At 36.6% G+C, this 21,472-nt stretch overlaps 1 protein-coding gene across 1 annotated transcript in view; it reads right to left on the minus strand.

Moving 5' to 3' along the window:
- Nucleotides 1–21,472, minus strand: part of phldb2b (pleckstrin homology-like domain, family B, member 2b) — a 299,785-nt gene that overhangs the window by 20,258 nt on the left and 258,055 nt on the right. The window contains exons 18-19 of the mRNA XM_039745516.1: nt 12,401–12,491; nt 11,275–11,421 (exon numbers count right to left, since the gene is read on the minus strand). Coding sequence (XP_039601450.1) covers nt 11,275–11,421; nt 12,401–12,491 — 238 coding nt within the window. The remainder of the gene's footprint in view (nt 1–11,274; nt 11,422–12,400; nt 12,492–21,472) is intronic.

Here is a 21,472-nt window from a genome sequence, read left to right on the forward strand (position 1 = left end):
CCTATAATGAGAAAGAGTATTTAAGGGGGTCAATTGTAAGTTTCCCTCCTCCTTTAATTTTCTCTGAAGAGTAGCAACATGGGGGTCACAAAACAACTCTCAAATGACCTGAAGACAGAGATTGTTCACCATCATGGTTTAGGGAAAGGATACAGAAAGCTGTCCCAGAGATTTAAGCTGTCTGTTTCCACAGTTAGGAACATATTGAGGAAATGGAAGACCACAGGCTCAGTTCAAGTTAAGGCTCGAAGTGGCAGACCAAGAAAGATTTCAGATAGACAGAAGCGACGAATGGTGAGAACAGTCAGAGTCAACCCACAGACCAGCACCAAAGACCTACAACATCATCTTGCAGAAGATGGAGTCATTGTGCATCGTTCAACCATTCGGCGCACTTTACATAAGGAGATGCTGTATGCGAGAGTGATGCAGAGGAAGCCTTTTCTCCGCCCACAGCACAAACAGAGCCGCTTGAGGTATGCTCAAGCACATTTGGACAAGCCAGCTTCATTTTGGAATAAGGTGCTGTGGACTGATGAAACTAAAATTGAGTTATTTGGGCATAACAAGGGGCGTTATGCATGGAGGAAAAAGAACACAGAATTCCAAGAAAAACACCTGCTACCTATGGTAAAATATGGTGGTGGTTCCATCATGCTGTGGGGCTGTGTGGCCAGTGCAGGGACTGGGAATCTTGTCAAAGTTGAGGGACGCATGGATTCCACTCAGTATCAGCAGATTCTGGAGACCAATGTCCAGGAATCAGTGACAAAGCTGAAGCTGCGCCGAGGCTGGATCTTTCAACAAGACAACGACCCGAAACACTGCTCAAAATCCACTAAGGCATTCATGCAGAGGAACAAGTACAACGTTCTGAAATGGCCATCTCAGTCCCCAGACCTGAATATAATTGAAAATCTGTGGTGTGAGTTAAAGAGAGCTGTCCATGCTCAGAAGCCATCAAACCTGAATGAACTAGAGATGTTTTGTAAAGAGAAATGGTCCAAAATACCTTCAACCACAATCCAGACTCTCATTGGAACCTACAGGAAGCGTTTAGAGGCTGTAATTTCTGCAAAAGGCGGATCTACTAAATATTGATTTAATTTCTTTTTTGTGGTGCCCAAATTTATGCACACTTTCTGTAAATCCAATAAACTTCATTTCACTTCTCAAATATCACTGTGTGTGTCTCCTATAGGATATATTTAACTGACATTTTTTATCGTAACAACCAACGATTTATACAGGAAAATAATGACTATTAACAAGGTTGCCCTTTATTTAAATTGGCAAATATACTAAAAAACCCATCTTTTTCCCATGTTCCTCCATGAAAAATAGTATTAACTCACTATTTTGTATATATTTACAGTTTTTAAAGATATACAGTAATTAGTTGTCCATTTAATTAAAGGTCTACTAAAAATGCTTCATATTTAAAATGCACACACCATGGAATTTGTTTTCTCCGGGACAAACACCCAAGTGCTTCATATATGATCTAACTGGGGAGCAGAGCTAACTTAAAGTTTTGTTGCGTTTCTTCCAGAATTTTTTATTTTTGAGCAACTGACAGATTACTGATAATTTTAAATAGTTGATATGCAGTAGTTTTAAAATGCTTGTGATGTATTGTGCTTATTAAAGCTCCATGAGCTTTTCACTGCCCTGGTTTGTGCTTTTAAACCTGCACTGCTGTTCATCCTTAAAATATTCTCTGAATTCGCTTGTTACGTGTGCACATCGGAAGATCACCTTCCAGATTTATCTGTGATAAGTGATCTCACCCCAGGGCTATAGGGGGGCACTGTTGCTAACAATATTGCAACTTTTTTTCACGCACAATGCAAGAAGACAACCAGTGAGGACTCTGGCTGGACTCTAATAAAAGATGGATGCTACACAGAGAGATGTCTGAATCCAGATCCAAACTGCCACTAGAATGGAGCTCCCGAGAAAGAACTGCTGTATTGAGCTGATAACCTTATAAAATGAGAGAAAAATCACAAAGACTACTTTTTGTTTCTGTTTAGCTGCCTTTTGTGCCATGGAGCACTTATTTTGTTTGGTATTATTTGTGTTAGGATTAAAAGAGACAACCCTGCTGGCACCCCAACACTCCCTTGACATCCATGAATCCCCTTCTACCTGTCCACAAGCTCAATGTCCAATAGTTAAAATGGTCAGGAATGCTGTTCCGCTACTTCTAAAATTTTAATTCAAGTGCTTCCTCATTTCTTACACAGTACCTTTTACTTTCTTAACCCTAATGGTAGACTGATTGCTGGTCATGAACTTTGCAGTTTTAATATCAACAAGTCCTTAATTAAATTAAAATAAAAAAAAAAAACCCCTCAACTTATAAATCCCACATCATTAGGTGGATTTCAATAATGTTGAAGCCTGAAAAGTTCAGATTGGCCCATTATTTATGTATAAATATTTATTTTATTTATTTATTTTATATATATATATATATATATATATATATATATATATATATATATATATATATATATATATATATATATATATATATATATATATATACTGTTTTACTTTCAGTAAACTTAATGTGTAAATATTTGTATGAACACTAAAAGAGTCAAAACCATAAGACATAAACTAAAAATGTTTCACAATGTGTCCCTGAATGAAGGGAGGCTCAAAATCAAAAGTACCAGTCAGTATCTGGTGTGGCCACCAGCTGCTTGAAGTACTGCAGTGCATCTCCTCATGGACTGGACCAGATTTGTCAGTTCTTGCTGTGAGATGTTACCCCACTCTTCCACCAAGGCACCTGCAAGTTTCTGGACATTTCTGGGGGGAATGGCCCTAGCCATCGATCCAAATCGATCCCGCTCCAGGGTACAGGCCTCGGTGTAACGCTCATTCCTTCGACGATAAACACAAATCCGTCCATCACCCCTGGTGAGACAAAACCGTGACTCATCAGTGAAGAGCACTTTTTGCCACTCCTGTCTGGTCCAGCGAAGGTGGGTTTGTGCCCATAGGTGGCGTTGTTGCTGGTGATGTCTGGTAAGGACCTGCCTTACAACAGGCCTACAAGCCCTCAGTCCAGCCTCTCTCAGCCTATTGCGGACAGTCTGAGCACTGATGGAAGGATTGTGTGTTCCTGGTGTGACTCGGGCAGTTGTTGTGGCCATCCTGTACCTGTCACGCAGGTGTGATATTCGGATGTACCGATCCTGTGCAGGTGTTGTTACACGTGGTCTTCCACTGTGAGGATGATCAGCTGTCCGTCCTGTCTCCCTGTAGCGCTGTCTTAGGTGTCTCACAGTGCGGACATGGCAATTTATTGCCCTAGCCACATCAGCAGTCCTCATGTCTCCCTGCAGCATGCCTAATGCACGTTCACGTAGATGAGCAGGGACCCTGGGCATCTTTCTTTGGGTGTTTTTCACAGTCGGTAGACAAGTCTCTTTAGTGTCCTTCGTTTTTAGAACTGTGACCTTAAATGCCTACTTTTTGTAAGCTGTTAAGGTCTTAACGACCATTCCACAGGTGCATGTTAATTCATTGATTATGGCTAATTGAACATGCATGGAAAACATTGTTTAAACCCTTTACAATGAAGATCTGCAAAGTTATTTGGATTTTTAAAACATTATTGTTGAAATACACAGTCCTGAAAAAGGTAGCGTCCTACCTGCGTTTCTTTTTGCTGACTCCCGGCCGCCGCTGGCTAACACGCCATCCACCAACGCCGCGGCGGAGCGGAGGAAACCACGCCCATTGAGGTCGACGCTGACCCTCTCTCCGTGTTGCGGTTCCAATTTAAAGAAACGCCGGCTTCTTTTGTGTGTGTGCCCACCTCCTAGGTGGCCACCTGGGCACCGAAAAACTCTGGAGCGGATCAAGCCCGTTTCTACTGGCCAGGAATTAATGAGGAGGTTCGCTTTGGCGCTTCCTATATATATATATATATATATATATATATATATATATATATATATATATATATATATATATATATATATATGGGGGAGGAGGTAACTATTTGCTGTATAGAACTGCTCTGGCGATTAAATGGGCGATTACTCAGCTGAGGTACTACCTGTTGGGCGGAATTCACCCTTGTCACGGACCATGCACCCTACAGTGGATGGCCCTCCACAAGGAGTCGAATCCGGGTCACCCGGTGGTTTCTTGACCTGCATATATATATATATATATATATATATATACTGACTCTTTTCTCCCTTGCCTGTATCCCCGGGATACCTTGGGGAAGGTAATGTACTGTTAATACTGTATGAAGCAGTGTACTTTGAAAGTCTGTTTTCACATACAGAATCTCAGATTGTTTTTTTGGGGGGCATAAGGGTCACACGAAAAAGGGTAACTGTATCAGAGCCAAACTGCAAAATTATCACAAATCTTTGAGATGACACTATGCCTGGATAAGGTGATTGTCTGGACAAATGAGACTTTTAATTACTTAAATAAAAAAAAAACTGACTACTAAATCATAGATAGACATGGACGGAAGACAGGACTCCTTTGGTACTGTGTCTCTCCGGAAAATCCTTGGGTACTGTTGGTTTGACTTCGTGTCAAATGAGCGGTTGCTCATGGAGTCCCGAATGAGGCACAATACCTGCATTGCGAGGGACCTTCAGTTACGGCACTACGGCCATGTGCTGCATTTCCCCGAGGGTGATCTAGCTCATAAGAGCCTCATTGTTGGGGACCCAAGTGGCTGGACCAGGCCAAGGGGTCGCCCACGTAACACCTGGCTGCAGCAGATGGAGGGTTATTTCCGTAGGGTAGGACTGGACTGCGTGTCTGCCTGGGGGGTTGCCAACCCGGAACCCGAGTTGTTTCACCGTTTGATGGGTGCGGCAACGCACTGTACCAGTGCATGCTCCCCAAATTGACTTGACTTAATCATAATGGTAAGATGCACCATATGTAAGTCACTGTATTCACTTGGCCTACCTATGAACTAAGGACTTAAATGAATGGATTGTATTTAGTAATGCAAAGAGTGTACTGTCTCTGCAATGCTGCAAACAGAGCTAGTCACCAAAGCCAATAAAGAAAAATAAAGTAAATGTAGTTGACTTGGACTTGTGAGGAAATATGCAAGGGGGTGGAGCCAATTGTGCGGAGGTAGCATAAAAGAAGATGTGCTGAATAGTGTAGTAGGTAGGATTAAAACAGGGAGGGAAGACATGATGTGCACTGTGGAGTGGAATGTTCTGTACTTATTGGACATCTGCTAAAGCTGATACTGGAGTAGCCTTAGAAATAAAACAGCATTTCTCCAAGGCCTTCAGTGGAAGTTAGTCAGAATTTGTTACAAAAAGCCAAATAAATGGTCTTCCCAAGGACCATTTACTGCTGTTAGTGTCTGTTAGTCCTTCCCCCACCACATTTGAGGTTGGTACATACATATTCAGAAAGAATCACAAAAGGCCTTAATTTTCCCATGAAAGAAAAACATGACAAAAATACATGTTCTGCGATTCTGATATTTTTCTGTATGTTTTTTGCATACTCTTGACATACTTTATTTAATGGGTTCCAATTTTATTTTGGAGTCTACGGTTTAAAAAATGGGGGATAACTGTTTTTTTTTTTCATTTCTGTCAAATGAGAGGCACATTCAAGTACTAAACAAAGAATCGTCAGTAGGTAAAGAGAGTAGTTTACTTCAGAGTCTTGACAAATAAACCTTTCACCACATCTATGGATTCCTTTGGGCTGAAACTGGAATCTCACTATATGCGAAACATCCTAACTGGGAATTAACCCTGGGCCAAAGTTATGCTACTCTGTTTATGGATAAACTTGGTACGTAAGCAACACTGAGGAGTGCTGAAGAACATTTAAATTGAACTGTTAAAGTAAAATCCTCTTCCAAAAAATATGTTAAATATTCTTTAAGTTGCTATGCCTATAGAAGCGTGTGCAGTAGCTCTTACTTTAACAAGAGTGAAATGTGGTATGGACAGTGTAATTCAATATACTCTGCAAGTTTGGTCTTCCAACAAAACAGGCCAAAGAAAAAACATTACAAAGAACTTAAAAGCATTTAAAAAACAGGGAATTGCCTTGGTTTGCATGATTTAAAAGTAATAAAAGTTAAATAAAAGTAACAGGCACTAGAGAACTTTTTAATAAAATCTGTAATATGCCTGTGGCCCACAAAAGACTTAAAACAGCCTTGCAGGCTAAGCAGACAAACTTTTTACTGGCTGAAGCATTTTCCAGTTTTTGATTCTAGAAGCTGCAACCAATTTGTAGTCTTGGAGTCACCACCATTTGACTGCATACGTATACAGAAAAAATTCTACATTATTAAAGACAAAGAATTAAGGATCTTTTGTTCTCAAAGCCACTCTTCAAATAAATCATTTTCTATAAGGCATAACATTTCAGTGGAGTGGAGACAGACAAGGATTTGCAATAAAAAAAAAAAAAACTCAACTGACTTCTAAACTACTGTCTAACAGAGGCTTAATTAGTCTGACTAATATGGGAAAGGCTAAACAGTTATATAGTTATTACAAAATAACAAAAACATATACTAAAACTCATATTTGCTTTCTTTAAATTTCTGCTTCCTCAAATCTCTACAGTTAAGAGAGTTAAAATCCAACAATGGCTGTTGTCTTTGTGGAGTTTGCTTGTTTTCCCAGTATGAATTTTCTCTTGGCACTCTGGTTTTCCCTTCATATCCCAAAGTAGTGTGTGCTAGATGAACTTATGCCCAGCACTCTCTCAGCATTAAAGGCAGGTAGGACACTGCCCCACTAATCGCTTGGCAAAAATGAAGTAGTAAATCACCTTCATTTAATGTATTGTTAAATTGCTTACAGCAAACCAAACAGTCATAATCACAGCATTCTTCAAATTTTCTACGATAAGCTCAATGCACTTACTTATATAGAAGAATATTTCTTTTTGGACATTTTCTTAGTGTCTGATGCCATTTTCAGGTTACTGAGGCAGGCCCTGGGTCCCTGCAGTGTCCTAGTCATACTTTTGCTCATGAGTGCACTTCTGCAGTCTGAACCTTTCAATTCCACATTGGGGCTTGATGGCCAAAGCACTTTAGTAACATGTTGATTTATTTTTTGTGGGGCAATTTTAAACAGTGTGTGTGAACTTGAACTTCTTGCTATTTTGTCATATACCATGGAATGTGAAAATCTTGCTATAGTTGTCATTTTCATGAATTCCTTCAGTTATTTATGTACACTTTATGCACTGAACATAAATTTATGATTTATGAACATTCATTTGCATTTCTGATTTCTGTTTAGTACTTGATGTTGATATATCTTTTAATGATACTCTTTGGTGATTGCACTGTATTACAAAATAATATGCTCAAAGGTGTTCATTGTGCATTTTTTTTTGTTCATTACATTAAGACATCAGCTGACATTTTACCATCACTACTGCTGGTAGAGTAATACATTGTGAAATGCATTGTTCTCTTCCTTGCTCCCTCAGGCTAGGGTTAGTATAATGGAGGCAACCCTTCAATGGTGTGAACTTCAATGTCTCCAGTTTTTGTTTCTTGGAGTCATCCACTGCCTTTGCATTCTTGACACCTGCTCTACCTCAAACTGCTCAGAAATACCACCAACTACACACACTTTTCTTAACTCTGTGAGACAATCCAAGCCAGGTGTTCCCAGCAGGCACATACCCTGACAACGGATTTTAGTAGAGGAACAGTGTTGTTGTTTAAGTGCTTGATCATCTCTCTCTGTCTCTCACTTACTAATACATAGACATTCAGCACTGGCTCCTTTAATGGCCTGGATTCCCAGGAAGTCTGTGCCCCTTCCGACATTCTGTTGACTCTTCTGCAGCATGTACTTCCCTAATTTGTGCAGACTCACTCCCAGATTATCATGTAAAAATGGCCATGTGTGAATCAGTGTGGGTGTGTGTAGAAGTGTGTCTTGTAATTCACTGAAAATTGTGTATACCTAATGGTATAAGCATATTTAAAAAAGAAAATTCTGGACAATTAAGGAAGTTATTTAGTGATTAAAATTTGCTTATTTAAAAAACCTCATCTTTGTCAATCTACTCAACCTTTTCAACAAAAGCTCACAAGAACCCAATTTAGTGAAGCCGGACTATAAAACTACTTACTTAAAGCAGGGAAACAATCAAATATTAAAATGGCAGATAAGTATCTTTAACCATGAAGTCATTGAGAAGGAATGAAATGCAGGAAGTTCAATGCCCCACTAAGATGAATCAAAAAGATAGATTTGGATAACAAACATTTTGTTTCCCAACAAGGCTTTCTTATCTTTGGTTCACCATTATCTGCAAAGCAGACTAAACATCTTTTTTGAACATGTATCTTTTTTAACATATGGAAAGGTTTGTTGCTTAACACTACTAACATTAAAAAATAAGCACCAGTGGTTTTCAGCAAAGGACATTTAGTGTGAGATGCATCACATGTATTTGACAGACAACACAAAGAACCCAAAGATTAAAATGTTTAAAAGGCATACATACTGTACAGACAACCAATAATTAATTTCTCAGTTTCACTTTATTTACTTTTTTGTTCTTGTATAAATAAACCTTCACCAGCACAACTTAGATAAGCAGAATTACTGTCAACCAAATATTTACAAACACTTAAGAGAATTTGATGGAGTCTTATTAAATTAGTCAGCACTATGCTACATTCACTTTTTTTCCTTTAATTCAGTGGCCATATTCACATCATCACTACACATTTTTTTCTGGATTCCCTCTACTTTACTCCTATTTAAGTCTAGATGTTTTCAATCTTTACAAGAAAGTGTACATCACTGCCAATTATTTAAAAGCAACAATGATGCAAAAAAATCATAACCTATTTCCTACTTTTTCTAAAATTAGAAAATAATATGTGACTCTGGAAATCTCTATTGGAACTCATATGGATCTCAAAGATATACTGAAGAATTTATCCTGTCTCACTTAAGTGCAAAGTAGGTATTTCATTTTAAAACACAGATACATTAAAACAGAGAAATAATGCTAAGTAACACATTACTATGTTGGAAATGATCTCAATCTTATGTGGACTTATTTTAAATTCTCATTATTATGTCTAGATTCAAAACTCAGCAACAGACTACAATAGTCTCTAGCTCCTATGCCTGGTTATATTTTGAACTGCAGTTATTAAGGATTATTGCATCAGATTAATACTAAAATCCAGGGAGGAAAAAAATAAAGCATATATAATATTACTATTAGTGTTACCTTTTCTTTATTTTAAAAAATTTTAAAACTTGTGCTACAGTTCCTGTTACTAAGATAATAGATTATTATCCAACTATATGTATTCCTGCCACATATTTTTATCCGGGAAGTCTAAGTGAAAATAACCACATAATTTGATTTGTAATTTATACAGATTTTTTTTTTAGAGATTCAGTATTAATAAGGATGGTTTAATGTAGATGAATTTGTTTTATTTTAAGTTTAAGATTTTTATTTTTATTAACCACAAATACTACAGCAAGAAAGTTTTATGTATAAACATATAATGAACTAACAGTGATAATGAAGCCAATGGCCTGGCTTTATATTTCTAAAGAAGAACTGTCTTAATCTATCTAATCTCAAAGCAATTGTGATGTTATATTTTCTGTGCATTTTCATATCAAATATTGTTACACTGCATTAAAATGAGAGCAAATGTGAAAGTAAACCAGGCACAGAGCATCTGGAACTGATAGGGAAGGGTAGGTCCTGGGATATAATTATAAGATGTCTGAAATGAAAGGAAATCAGAGATCTTGTTTTTGGCCTGAGGTATACCCAACCACAAGGAGAGGTCTTACTCAAATGGAGTGTGCATAATATTAAAGAAACTCATAGACTCAAGCCATCACAAGACAGGATAAGATCTTCAAGTATCCCTTGTGAACTTGCACTAAACCTGCACCAACATTCTAGAGTAATACCTCAGCTAATGAAGTAGATGAAACTGCTGTCTCATTCCATGGTTGTCTTCCAATGCCACTGCTGCCACCTGGAGCCAATCCAAACCAGGATCCTTAATTAGATGCATTAAAGGCCATTAATCTAGACCAATGGATTTTTGTGCAAGAGTCTCTTATCTGCGCCCCCTTTTCCATGCTGTGTACTAACTCTTCTCATGTTCAGGTGTTAACCCCAATAATTCTGCTTTGTGACATTTCTTTTCTCTAGCTTCTATCCTCTTTGTAATCTTCTTTTCAGTTTGTAAATTTTTTGCTTTACTGGCAAATAATATTTGTAAAAAGTATATAATAGTAATTAACAATAATAACAAGAATATCCTCCCACTCCCTGGATTATACTAATTTCTTCCAGATTTTTTACATACAGTACACTACAATGGTACAGTGCATCTGTCAATGGGGATAACAAAAATTGTTATATTGTACAATGCATTGAATTGGCTGCAGATTGATGATTTAAATACAACTAATGCTTCAGGATACTGTCTATGACTATAACCTCTCTTAAAGTATTAAAAAAAGCATTACCACAAAAAGAAAGCTTACAAGATATACTATATCATTGCTAATAAATGTACTATACCTGACCTGCATGTAATCAGCCCATGTAAATCTTAAAATCCTTAAACCTTTACATATTTAAAATGTTAAATATTTTATTGACTTACTCAAAATGGTTGATTATACTTCAATGTCAGAAATTAAGGAACAACTTACATGCTAATGGTATATTTTAATGTCACTTCAAAGTAAACAGGGTAAGGTTGATAAACCTAATAAAAACTACTGCTGACTAGTTGAAATTGACAAAGTGACAACAAACATTAGCAGTTCTCCTTTTGTGTAACACCATAACTAAGTAGGCCCTCAATAATAATTTATCTGTTTTAGGGACAACCACATACTGGTAATTTCCAGAACTCTCTACTGTACATCAGTGGGTCATGTTATTAGCATTTTTTTGTGAGGCTAGGAGTTCTAGGAAATACATTTCTCTACTATTTAAAGTGATTATGTTTAAATATGATATACTGGTGTCTCTGTAGTTAAGATATAGCTGGTTGGATAATGGATGGTTGGTGTCTCTTATGTGAGGACTCCTTTCTATCAATGTAGGCTTTATTGCCACCACAAAATAAAAGGAAATAGAACGATTCCATATAATAATTTTATTGTGTAACTGCATTGTAATACAATGAAATAAAATCCCAGAACTTGATGTTCTGTTAGAAAAAACTGATGACAGTGTTTATTGGCATTTTACCTGAGCCCTCTGCTTTTCTCTCAGTTTGACCTCCTTTTCAATTAACTTCTGCCGGCGATTTGTTTCCTCTTGCAGCCTCTTTTCCAGTTCTTCACGTCGACGTTTTTCCTCTTCCAAAGCTTGCCTTTTTGCTTCCATTTCCCGTTCCTAGACAGCAAGATGATTTAAAGAACATCAGCATCTGAGCAACAACAATTAAAAAAAAATTGCAAAATGATACTTCAAACAAGAAGTACCTTATTTGTGTAATAATATTAAACTGTATTAAAAAAGTACAGATTTACTTATAACAAAAAAACAGGCAAAAAATAAGCTTTCTTGAACTTCCTAAATATACCAAGTTGTTCTGAAAATATGCAGTAATGAAACATACAGTAAAAGAAATAAGAAAAGGACAGTATAGAGAACATCAGATATCAGCTGTATACACCAACTGCCGTTTAAGGTTAGTTAAGCAGTTTCAGAATTTGATTATTTTGTTCTCTATTTTGCCTAATCATTTTTTATATGTAGCATAGTGTCATGGTTTAGTGCCTGAACACATTTTAAAAGAGACCGACAAAGAGTACAATCAATTAGTAATAATTATATCCCTGTTTTATTCCATGTAGAATGACTGAATGAGTAGCCAAGTGACACACTGAAGAGTGAGCTCTTTTAGAGTTTTTTTTGCTTTGTTTGGGTTTGTTTACTAAAATGGCCATTGATATCAATATTACTGAAACACTTAATTGATCTTTTCATACCCTGAAGAGAATAAGACACAAAAAGGTATGTTTTCAGTCCAAGTCTTGCTAATAACTGAATATCAGGTACAAGAATTTCTGTTTTCTACTTTTAAAAAGCCAGAACAGACCACGTACCATCTATTAATGTTCCTTATCATGACATTTATGTTTTATTATTACTACCAGATTAAAAGATCACTAACAAGAAAAGCACACATTATGCAACATGAAATTAGTTCAATCCAGATTTTCAGATTTTGTTTGCTTTTTAGAGGGTTATTTTATTAGAAATAATACAGTAGTAATTTCACAAAACATAAGGTTTAAAAAGCATTGCAAAACACATGACTTAATGTCTAAAAATTAATTTATCAGTCTAGAAGAACACATTTATTTACCCTTGACTCAAGTAGGCGTGTCTTTTCAGCTTGAGCCTCCCTTAAAAGGCGCTCCATCTCTTCTATTTTGGCAACATTGGCAGTACTAGCACTAGAAATTTGTGAGAGACAGACAAAGGAGTTATAATCTTCCATATTTTGGATGCAAAATACCCTTTATCTTAAATCAAACTGATAATGCAGCAAAGAAAAAAATTCTAAAGGCTATATCTGAAAGAGGTGAGCACTTTTAAAAGAGAATCTTCAAAGCAATTGTAAGTTGGACAGGTATTAACAACACAGCAGGAAACAATCCCTTTTAATGCATTGAAAGATTGAGCGCCAGAACTTTTTGGCATCACTTGCACAAGGGATAAAACATGTGTTTCTAATCTACACATGAAAAGAAACACATGAAAAATCTATATGCCTTTATCCATATGAGGATGAGCACACATTATACAAAACCATACACAAACACAAAGACTTAAAGTACACTAACAGTTAAGTATTTTTAAAATTCTTGTTACCTTTGGTATTTTATATATGTTCTTTTTGTTCTCAAACAGTACTATATGGACTATGATTATTTAGGAATGAAGAATAACGTCATTAGAACTAACTAATAAAGCCATACTCCAGTTCTCTTTCAAGGACTAAAATCAGCTCTGGCAGACTTGTTTGTACATGGGCTACCCCAGATATAAGGCGTGGTTTTATGCTACAAATGTTTCTGAAACATTCAAACATTAGTATAATTGTGCCATTACTTTAACAAACACAAAAGGAACATGTCTGGTTCCTTTTAGATGAGACGACTATACAGTTTGACCTATTTAAATTTCTTTCATGCATGATTTACTTGAGCTAAGGGTCAACCTTGCCTTGTTAAATAATAATGTACTGTTTAATTCATATTTTAAAAATAAGTAGGGTTTTTGTTTTTCTCATGGAAACTACAGAGTCTCAAACTATGATTTCTCACCAGGATGCCTTTAAGTGTGGCATTCCCATATTTTGATATTTGTGTGGTTCTGGTCATAATGCACTGAATTCCTTATACAGTCCAAAATATTCTGTAATATCTGTAAACCTGAAGGTGGTTTTGGTAGAATTTGTAGAATACTGACTTTGACCATATACACAAATTCACAACTACAAGATATTAACAGCAAATTGCAAACCCATGCAAAATTTACGTACATTAACACAAACTGTTTTAAACACACAGTATATTGCCATGATGTTTTTTTATGTTTAAAATCCTTTACCAATATTACAGATATGTCCAAATGACAACAGAGGATCGGGAAACTAAAACTAAATGTGACAGCATTCCTGGGAAAAAAAAGAAAAACCTTGGGTGTTCACAGTTGCTGATAACTGATAAATCATAGTCAAAATAAGACAATGTCACAGTCTAAAATGGGTGTGAGCACCTGCTTTGTGTTTGCGGCTGATTTGATCACCTCCTATGCAGAAGATGGAGTGACAAAAATAAAACCAATAAACTGATTTTCTACATCTACATTTGTATGTGCTTAGTTAACACTTAACTGAGTTGTGATTTTTATTATGTTTAGTTTTTAAATCTCAAAAAGAAAAAAAAAGAAAAAAGTCAGAATGCAAACGTAAACACAATTGAGGTAACAAATATTAAATTTACGTTTTCTAGACCTAATTTGGACCCATTCTCAACACCAAAAAAGAAAACAAAAACCTCTAAATGGAAAAAAAGAACAATGTACTGTATACAAAAAAATATACACATGCATAATTCTGCACACTTTTATATCTCTGATAGAAGTTATCATCATCAATATTGGACAATCCCACTGTATTCAAAATGAAGTAAACTTATCCCATAAAAGAAAAAAAACTGGCTGATGATCTATTGTGGGTGTGCCTAAGCTTTTACAATTAAGCAAAAAATACTATATCCATGAATCAATGGGAGTACACCAGAGGTACACGCTGCTTTCATTGTGTAATGATAGGCTGGCATGCTAACAATGAAAGAAAGGAAATACAATCTGCCTCCTCTTTCGATAATTGTACATTATCCATTAGAAAGGCAAAAAGAGCAATGAGGGGATTTGGCTCAACAGGAAATGTGAAGGATGCCAGAGAAAGACTCAAGCACTGCCATTAAAAATAACTTAGCACAAGAGCAAGACATATGTTTCTGCATTTATCACATAAATGAGCTACTTCTGGTTTAGTTTTACCTAGCTTATTTTTGCATACACAGTATATAGTTGATGCAACACTTTAAACTGAATCTCAGTTTTGTTCCCAAATAGAGGTCAGATTTTCTCATTTGTCTATCAGGTAACAGTGTGGTGCTTCAGCATAGTTTTGACACTGGATACATCAGTAGATTACAGTTGCACTCTAAAGTCTCACATCAATATTAAATATGAACATATTTAATGTTAACTGTTGATTTATGCATGTAATAGATTTTTTCCATAAGTCTGCAGTTCACTCTCCTTAAGTACTGTGTGGTTTAAGTCCAATCTTGTGTCAGTGCTAATAGCAAACACAATAAATAATTACAGGGAAGAAATACTGCTGATTTAAGCTCCTTTATTTAATTTGTTTTATTGACCTTCTGGAATTAGGTTAGGTGAATTGAGGTTGCTGAATTGGTCCTAGTGTGAGTGGTCCATGTGTATGTGTGTTTGCCCTGCAATGAACTGGCACCTTAGCCAGGTGTTGTTCCAGTGTTGCACCCTATGATTGCTGGGATAGGTACCAGCTGCCCCGTGACCCTGCCCTAGAAAAGTAGGTTAGGAAGGAGGATACATAGATGGATTATCACTGTTGATAGAGGGTGTTATAATTACTGTATTTCATAGGTTCAGGAAGCCTGGTTTGTAATCCACTTTTAATATTGTCTTTTTGAAATCTGCATATTCTACAAATGTAGAAATGGCCTTTACTATTTTACTTTGGCTTCTATACAAATCTCACATGGTGTTATGTATAGGGGTTGGTTTCTGCATCACACCCTAAACTGTTAGGATAGACACAGGCTCTTTGAGACCCAAAATATTATTAACACTAGAATTACCAAAGCTTACAAGAAAACTTGTAAATCCGGCCCACCTTAAATCCACTCGCACGTCTCCATTCAGCGTCTTTTGTCTTGTAAATGTGCCGATAATCCCAAGCAGCAAGCAGTCTGCTATACTATCCCCCCACCCAAACACCGCTGGAGAAACTGCAAAAACCTCTCCCAAATGAACCCTTGTTTATCAGTAAGTCAGGTACTTAGGCTAAAAAATATATTGTTATTTGGAACACATGCATTTCACGTGTGTTCCGTGTCCACAAAGATCTGTGTAAGTGTAGGATGACAGAAATGTTGAACACATACCTAAAAGACAAACTTTTTCCATGTTTTAGTACTAACGCCAAAATGTAGACATGAAGTGTATAATGTGTGAAGACTGAAGTCCAAATATCAAATAAGCACTTTCACAAAAGATACAAATATAACACAACAAATGCCCTTTTTTCCCTTTAACCGAAGAAAAAGAAATCAGGTTAGAGTTGCTTGTTGTCCTGACGTCTCGGGTAGTATACTGGTTAGAGCTGCTGACTCCAATTTAGAAGGTTCTGGGTTTGAGTCTTAACATCTCTCAAATAAACGTTTTGAGTAGTGAGCTGTTCTTATTGTTACTATTATACAATAAAAGCATACATTTGATTTGAGTCTGTAACAGACGGTGTAAATGTATGGTACTTGTAAAGGTTAGCGTTTCTTTTTTATTCAGTTTTATTCTCTCAGTCGCATTCACACTCGCCCCGATCTGACACGGCCATTTTCAAATAAAGATGCACAGAGATGAACTCAGATCGGAGAAAGAGAACAGAAGCCCTCCCCGCAAGAAACGTCCACTCGCATATAAAAACAATGCAGCTGCACCAGGCGTAAAGGCGAAAGATGGCACTGTTTGGATACAGGATGAAGTCTGCCATCATCATGCCAATCACCTGTCCTTGAGAGAAACAGCACGGCTTACAGAGCTCACCGATGTATCATGCAAACTCATGTTTGTAATTATGTTTTGTGATGGTCTTTACATAAGAAGCATTTATATGTTACTTATATAAAAGCCAGATCAAATGTTACTTATCTTCCTACAGTGTAAAGTCACAAGTATACTGCAGAGCTTCCTCTGTTTGATTGTCAAGGGCATGCTCACAAATTACACGAGTAATGCCACGAAAAATACCTATTGACACTTTAGTATGCGAGCAATGGTATGAGAATGCAGTTAGACTTTTTTTGGGCACATACACCATGCTAGTGTTTAGATATGGATGGTGTAGCGTTGGCGAGCTCTGTAAGCCGTGCTGTTTCTTTCAAGGACAGGTGATTGGCAGGATGATGCCGGACTTCGTCCTGTATCCAAACGGTGAAATCTTTCGCCTTTACGCCTGGTGCAGCTGCATTGTTCTTATAGGGGAGGGCTTCTGTTCTCTTTCTCCGATCTGAGTTCACCTCTGTTATAGCGCATCTTTATTTGAAAACAGCAGTGTCAGATCAGTGACAGCGTGAATGCGACTGAGAGAATAAAACTGAATAAAAAAACACTAACTTTGACAAGCACTATAAATTTACAGTGGCTGTTACAGATGCAAATCAAATGTATGTTTTTATTGTATAATATTAGCAATAATAGCAGCTCTCTACTCAAAATGGTAAACTTGAGAAGCAGCCAGCATTGAACCCAGAACCTCTTGATTGGGAGTCAGCAGTTCTTAGCACTGCAATACGCAAGCTGTCACATCAACCACCTACTGTAACCTGCTTTCTTTTTTCTTCGGTTATACTCTTCAATAAAAGCGCACTTGTTTTGTTATACTTGTACTTTTTGTGAAAGTGTTTATTTGATTATTGGACTTAAGGCTTCACACCTTATACACATGTCGTAAATACGGTCCTTGGGAGTGTGTGAGAACTGTTAACATTTGAATCTGATGATTGTATATAGCGCGGAACTGTACTATGTTGTCCTCTGCATCTCCTGGAGTTCAAAAGAAACACCAACATGCAGCAAGAAGATCAGAACAAAAAACCAAATGTGGTCACTAAATACAACCGCATGAAGGTATGCAAATGAATATAATGTTGCATTAGTGCAACATTTTCCGAAATGTACAATACAAGTCATAAAATGAATTATTCCAAATGTCATATATACCTAAGTCTCTCTTTTTTTGTCAGTGCTGCTTTGACATCATAGATCAGAAGATGCATACAAAACTGAATAAAAAAAATTGACATCCACAGTCATTCTCAGTTACGCACACCACTCACATCCACATCCACAGTTTTCCCAGTCTTGTTCACGCACAAGATCTGACACTGCTTTCAAATAAAGAGGGGGTGTAACAAAACAAGTTTGTTTGTTATAAGACGTCTTTATCTGAAAACGGCATCAGATGCGGGGGGTGTGTGGGAGCTTGAACGTGATTGAGAGAATAAAACTGGGAGGAAAAAAAAAAAAAGCTAACTTTAACTATAAATTTACAGACGCAAATCAAATGTATGCTCTTATTGTATGATATTAACAGTAAGAACAGCTCACTACTGAAAATGGTAAATTTGGGAAGCAACTGATATCGAAACCGTATCCTCTTGATTGAAAGGCAGCAGTTCTTAGCATTGCATCACGCAAGCTGCCCTATCAACCGCCTACCGTAACCTGCTTTCCTTTTTCTTCGGTTAAATTCTTGAATAAAAGTGAACTTGTTTTGTTATACTTGTACCTTTTGTGAAAGTGCTCATTTCATATTTGTATTTCAGGTTTCACACCTTATACATTTCATGTCTGCATTTTTTCAATTATTACTAAAACATGAAAAACGTTTCTGTGTTAACTACGTTTTACATAGATTGTTGTCGACACGAAACACACATGAAATGTACGTATTCCAAATGATGATGTACTATTTTAACCTATAAAGCTCCAGCACTTCACTCGAAGATAAACACTGAGCACTGAGAAACTTCTTTCTGAAATGAACTGCAGTGGTGGATGGGGGGATGGAATACCAGGTTGCTTGCTTCTTATCGACACATTTACAGGACAAAAGACACTGACGGAGAGGTGAGAATGGATTTAAGGTGGACCGGATTTACAAGCTCTCTCGTAGGCTCTGGTAATTCTAGTGTTAAGCAGGTTCAGTAAATAATTATTGGTTTGAATAGGGGAACCTTTATTAAATACAATTTTTCTTAAACAGTAATTCAAATACCTGAATACCCTGAAGTTGAGATTTGTACTTGAAGAATTACTGCATATAAATAAAAATTATGAAATTATAGATAAACATGAAAAGTAAATTTATGTATAAACTGTATATTCTTCACTAGACAGTTTTACAATGGCAGTGTAGATGCCAAAAGACCAAGGACTTACAGACAGGATAAGGCCAGATACCTGGAGTGACAGTGTCATTTCCAATGAAAAATGGTTAAGACCTTTCGCAGTTTTACAGGAGTATTTTTAAGGGGGTCTGACAAATCCATAGTGAAGGAATTCAAACAGGGAAGTTTCAAACAGTGAGAAAGAGAGATAGCCAATGAAGACATTGAAATGCTAGGAATAGGGGGGTTGCGCGAGGAGTTGGAAATGCATTTGTAGATGTATAAAGACAGTGCAAATATCATTATACTACGTGAACTTGAAGCAAAAGGTGAAAGTGCTAAGACTTGTGTTGGAGTATAATTGTTTTATAGGTATTGCTCAAAGCCCAAACACTGGGGAAGTTACTGAATTATTTGGAAATTGTAGAGGGAGAAGTACTGCTCAGATTTAAATAGGCTCAAATCAAACAAATTGACCAGGACCAGATAATATTTACACTCGAGTTCTCAATGAGGTTAGCAAGTACCTATACAAGTAAACCCTTGACACACATTTTTAGGAAGTCAGAGCGTACTAGGAAAAGGACTGGAAAATGGTAAATATTATCCCATTATATAAAAAGGGTGATCTCGTGCAGATCCAGGCAACTATAACCAGTAAGCTTAACATGCATCACAGGTAAATTAATGGAAGGAATTATTACGGATAAGATTGAGCTACAAATGGCAAGAACAGGGGTTTTACTGAACAGTCAGCATGGGTTCAGAAAAGTGAGGTCAAGTTTTATTAACATGCTGGAATTCTATGAGGAAGAAACAAAAGGATATGATCAAAGTGGAGCTTATGATATTATTTATCGTGACTTTCAAAAAGCATTGGATAAGGTGCCACAGGAGAGGCTGGGCATCAAACTGAAAGAAGCGGCAGTTCAGGGTGTGGTTTGTAGATGGGTGCAGAATTGGCTCAGACACAGGAAGCACAGGACAAGCTCAGACACAGGAAGAGTAATGGTGCGAGGAACCCTATTAGAATTGGCCAATGTTAAGAGTGGTGTCCCTCAGGAGTCAGTGCTACGGCTGCTGCGGTTTTTCATATACAGTATATATAAATGATTTTGATAGGAATATAAATATCAAGCTGATTATGTTTGAAGATGATACCAAGATAGCTGGATTAGTAGATAATCTAGAATCCATTGAATCATTACAGAAGGACTTGGACAGCATACAGGCTGAATACATTAATAGGAGGTCTAAAAATCGAAAGTGCACTGGTCAGCTGCCAGACAGAAGGTTAACTGACCGAATCTGAGTTTATGCGGCATGAGGTGTAGAGTACAAGTCCAAGGAGGTTAGACTCAAGCTTTATAATGTACTGGTGAGGCATCATATGGTGTACTGTGTACAGGTTTGGTTTCCAAGCTACAAAAAGGACAGTAGCACTATAAAAAGTCTTCAAAAGAGCGACTAGGCTTATTCCAGGGCTGCAGGGAATGAATTATGAGGAAAGATTAAAAGAGATTAACTGAGCCTTTTCAGTTTAAGCAAAAGAAGATTAAGAGGAGACATGATTGAAGTTTTTAAAATTATAATGCGATTACTATGGTGGATCAAGACTGTTATTTCAAAATGAGTTAATCTAGAACACGAGAAGCTTGTTCCGGGTAAATTTCACACAAACATTTGAAAGTTTTTCTGTACACAGAGAACCAAAGATACATGGAATAAATTACCAAGTAGTATGGTAGACAGTAAGACATTATGGACTTTCAAATTTAGACATGATGATATTTTAGAAGAATTAAGTGGGTAAGAATGGTGAGCTTTGTTTGGCTGAATGGCCTATTCTCGTCTAGATTGTTCTAATGTTTATTTAAGTAGGCTTGTGTGAAGTATTTGCATGTTTGGGTCAAAGAATAATATGCTTATTAAATAGGGGTTGAACTATTAATACTGTGTGATGTAATGAATATTCTATATTTTTCTTACTTGTTGTTTTTGTTATTTGCATTTCAAATTAGATATCAAGAATGACAGGAAATTATACCCGATTTCTTAAAAAGAGTGTACAGAGGGAAATAAAATCTGTAAATTGCTTGGAATTTAAATATATCAATAATTGGATAGCATATTTTGTGAAATGAATTCGAATAATGTATAACAATGAAAAAATATTTAATACTTACAATTAACAAGTTAGGATATAAAATCTACAACCCCATAAATTACTATTTTTATGTGGATCTTTATTGCTCTCATGTTCCTTTTCTCTTGTATTTTACTTTATGAATTTCCACCATCTATAGCTTTGGTATTTTACTCCACTGTGCACTAGTTCACAAGTGGTTAATACAAAAACAATTACATTACACAATGGAATGCACATGGTACCGGCTTTGAGGGTTACTTTTAAAGCTTGACTTAAAACAGATGGCTTAAATTTAGTTTTACCCTTGCCTTACTTTTATAACAAGTATAGCCTTCAAATTTACAAATCTGCCATAAAAAAATCTTCTTTGCCAATCCTCCATTCAAATATTACCTTTCCTTTGTTAGCTGAAAATTTATTGTAATTACAGCACAGAAAATGTTAATAAAACCTATGCAACCAAGATGTAGCATCTGTCTCAAGAAAAACAGAAGAGCACTTTATTTTCCATGATGACATGTATTATATCAATTCATGGATATTTAATGGCTCTGTACAT

This window comes from Polypterus senegalus, chromosome 2 (assembly GCF_016835505.1).
Source record: "Polypterus senegalus isolate Bchr_013 chromosome 2, ASM1683550v1, whole genome shotgun sequence".
Lineage (NCBI taxonomy): Eukaryota > Metazoa > Chordata > Cladistia > Polypteriformes > Polypteridae > Polypterus > Polypterus senegalus.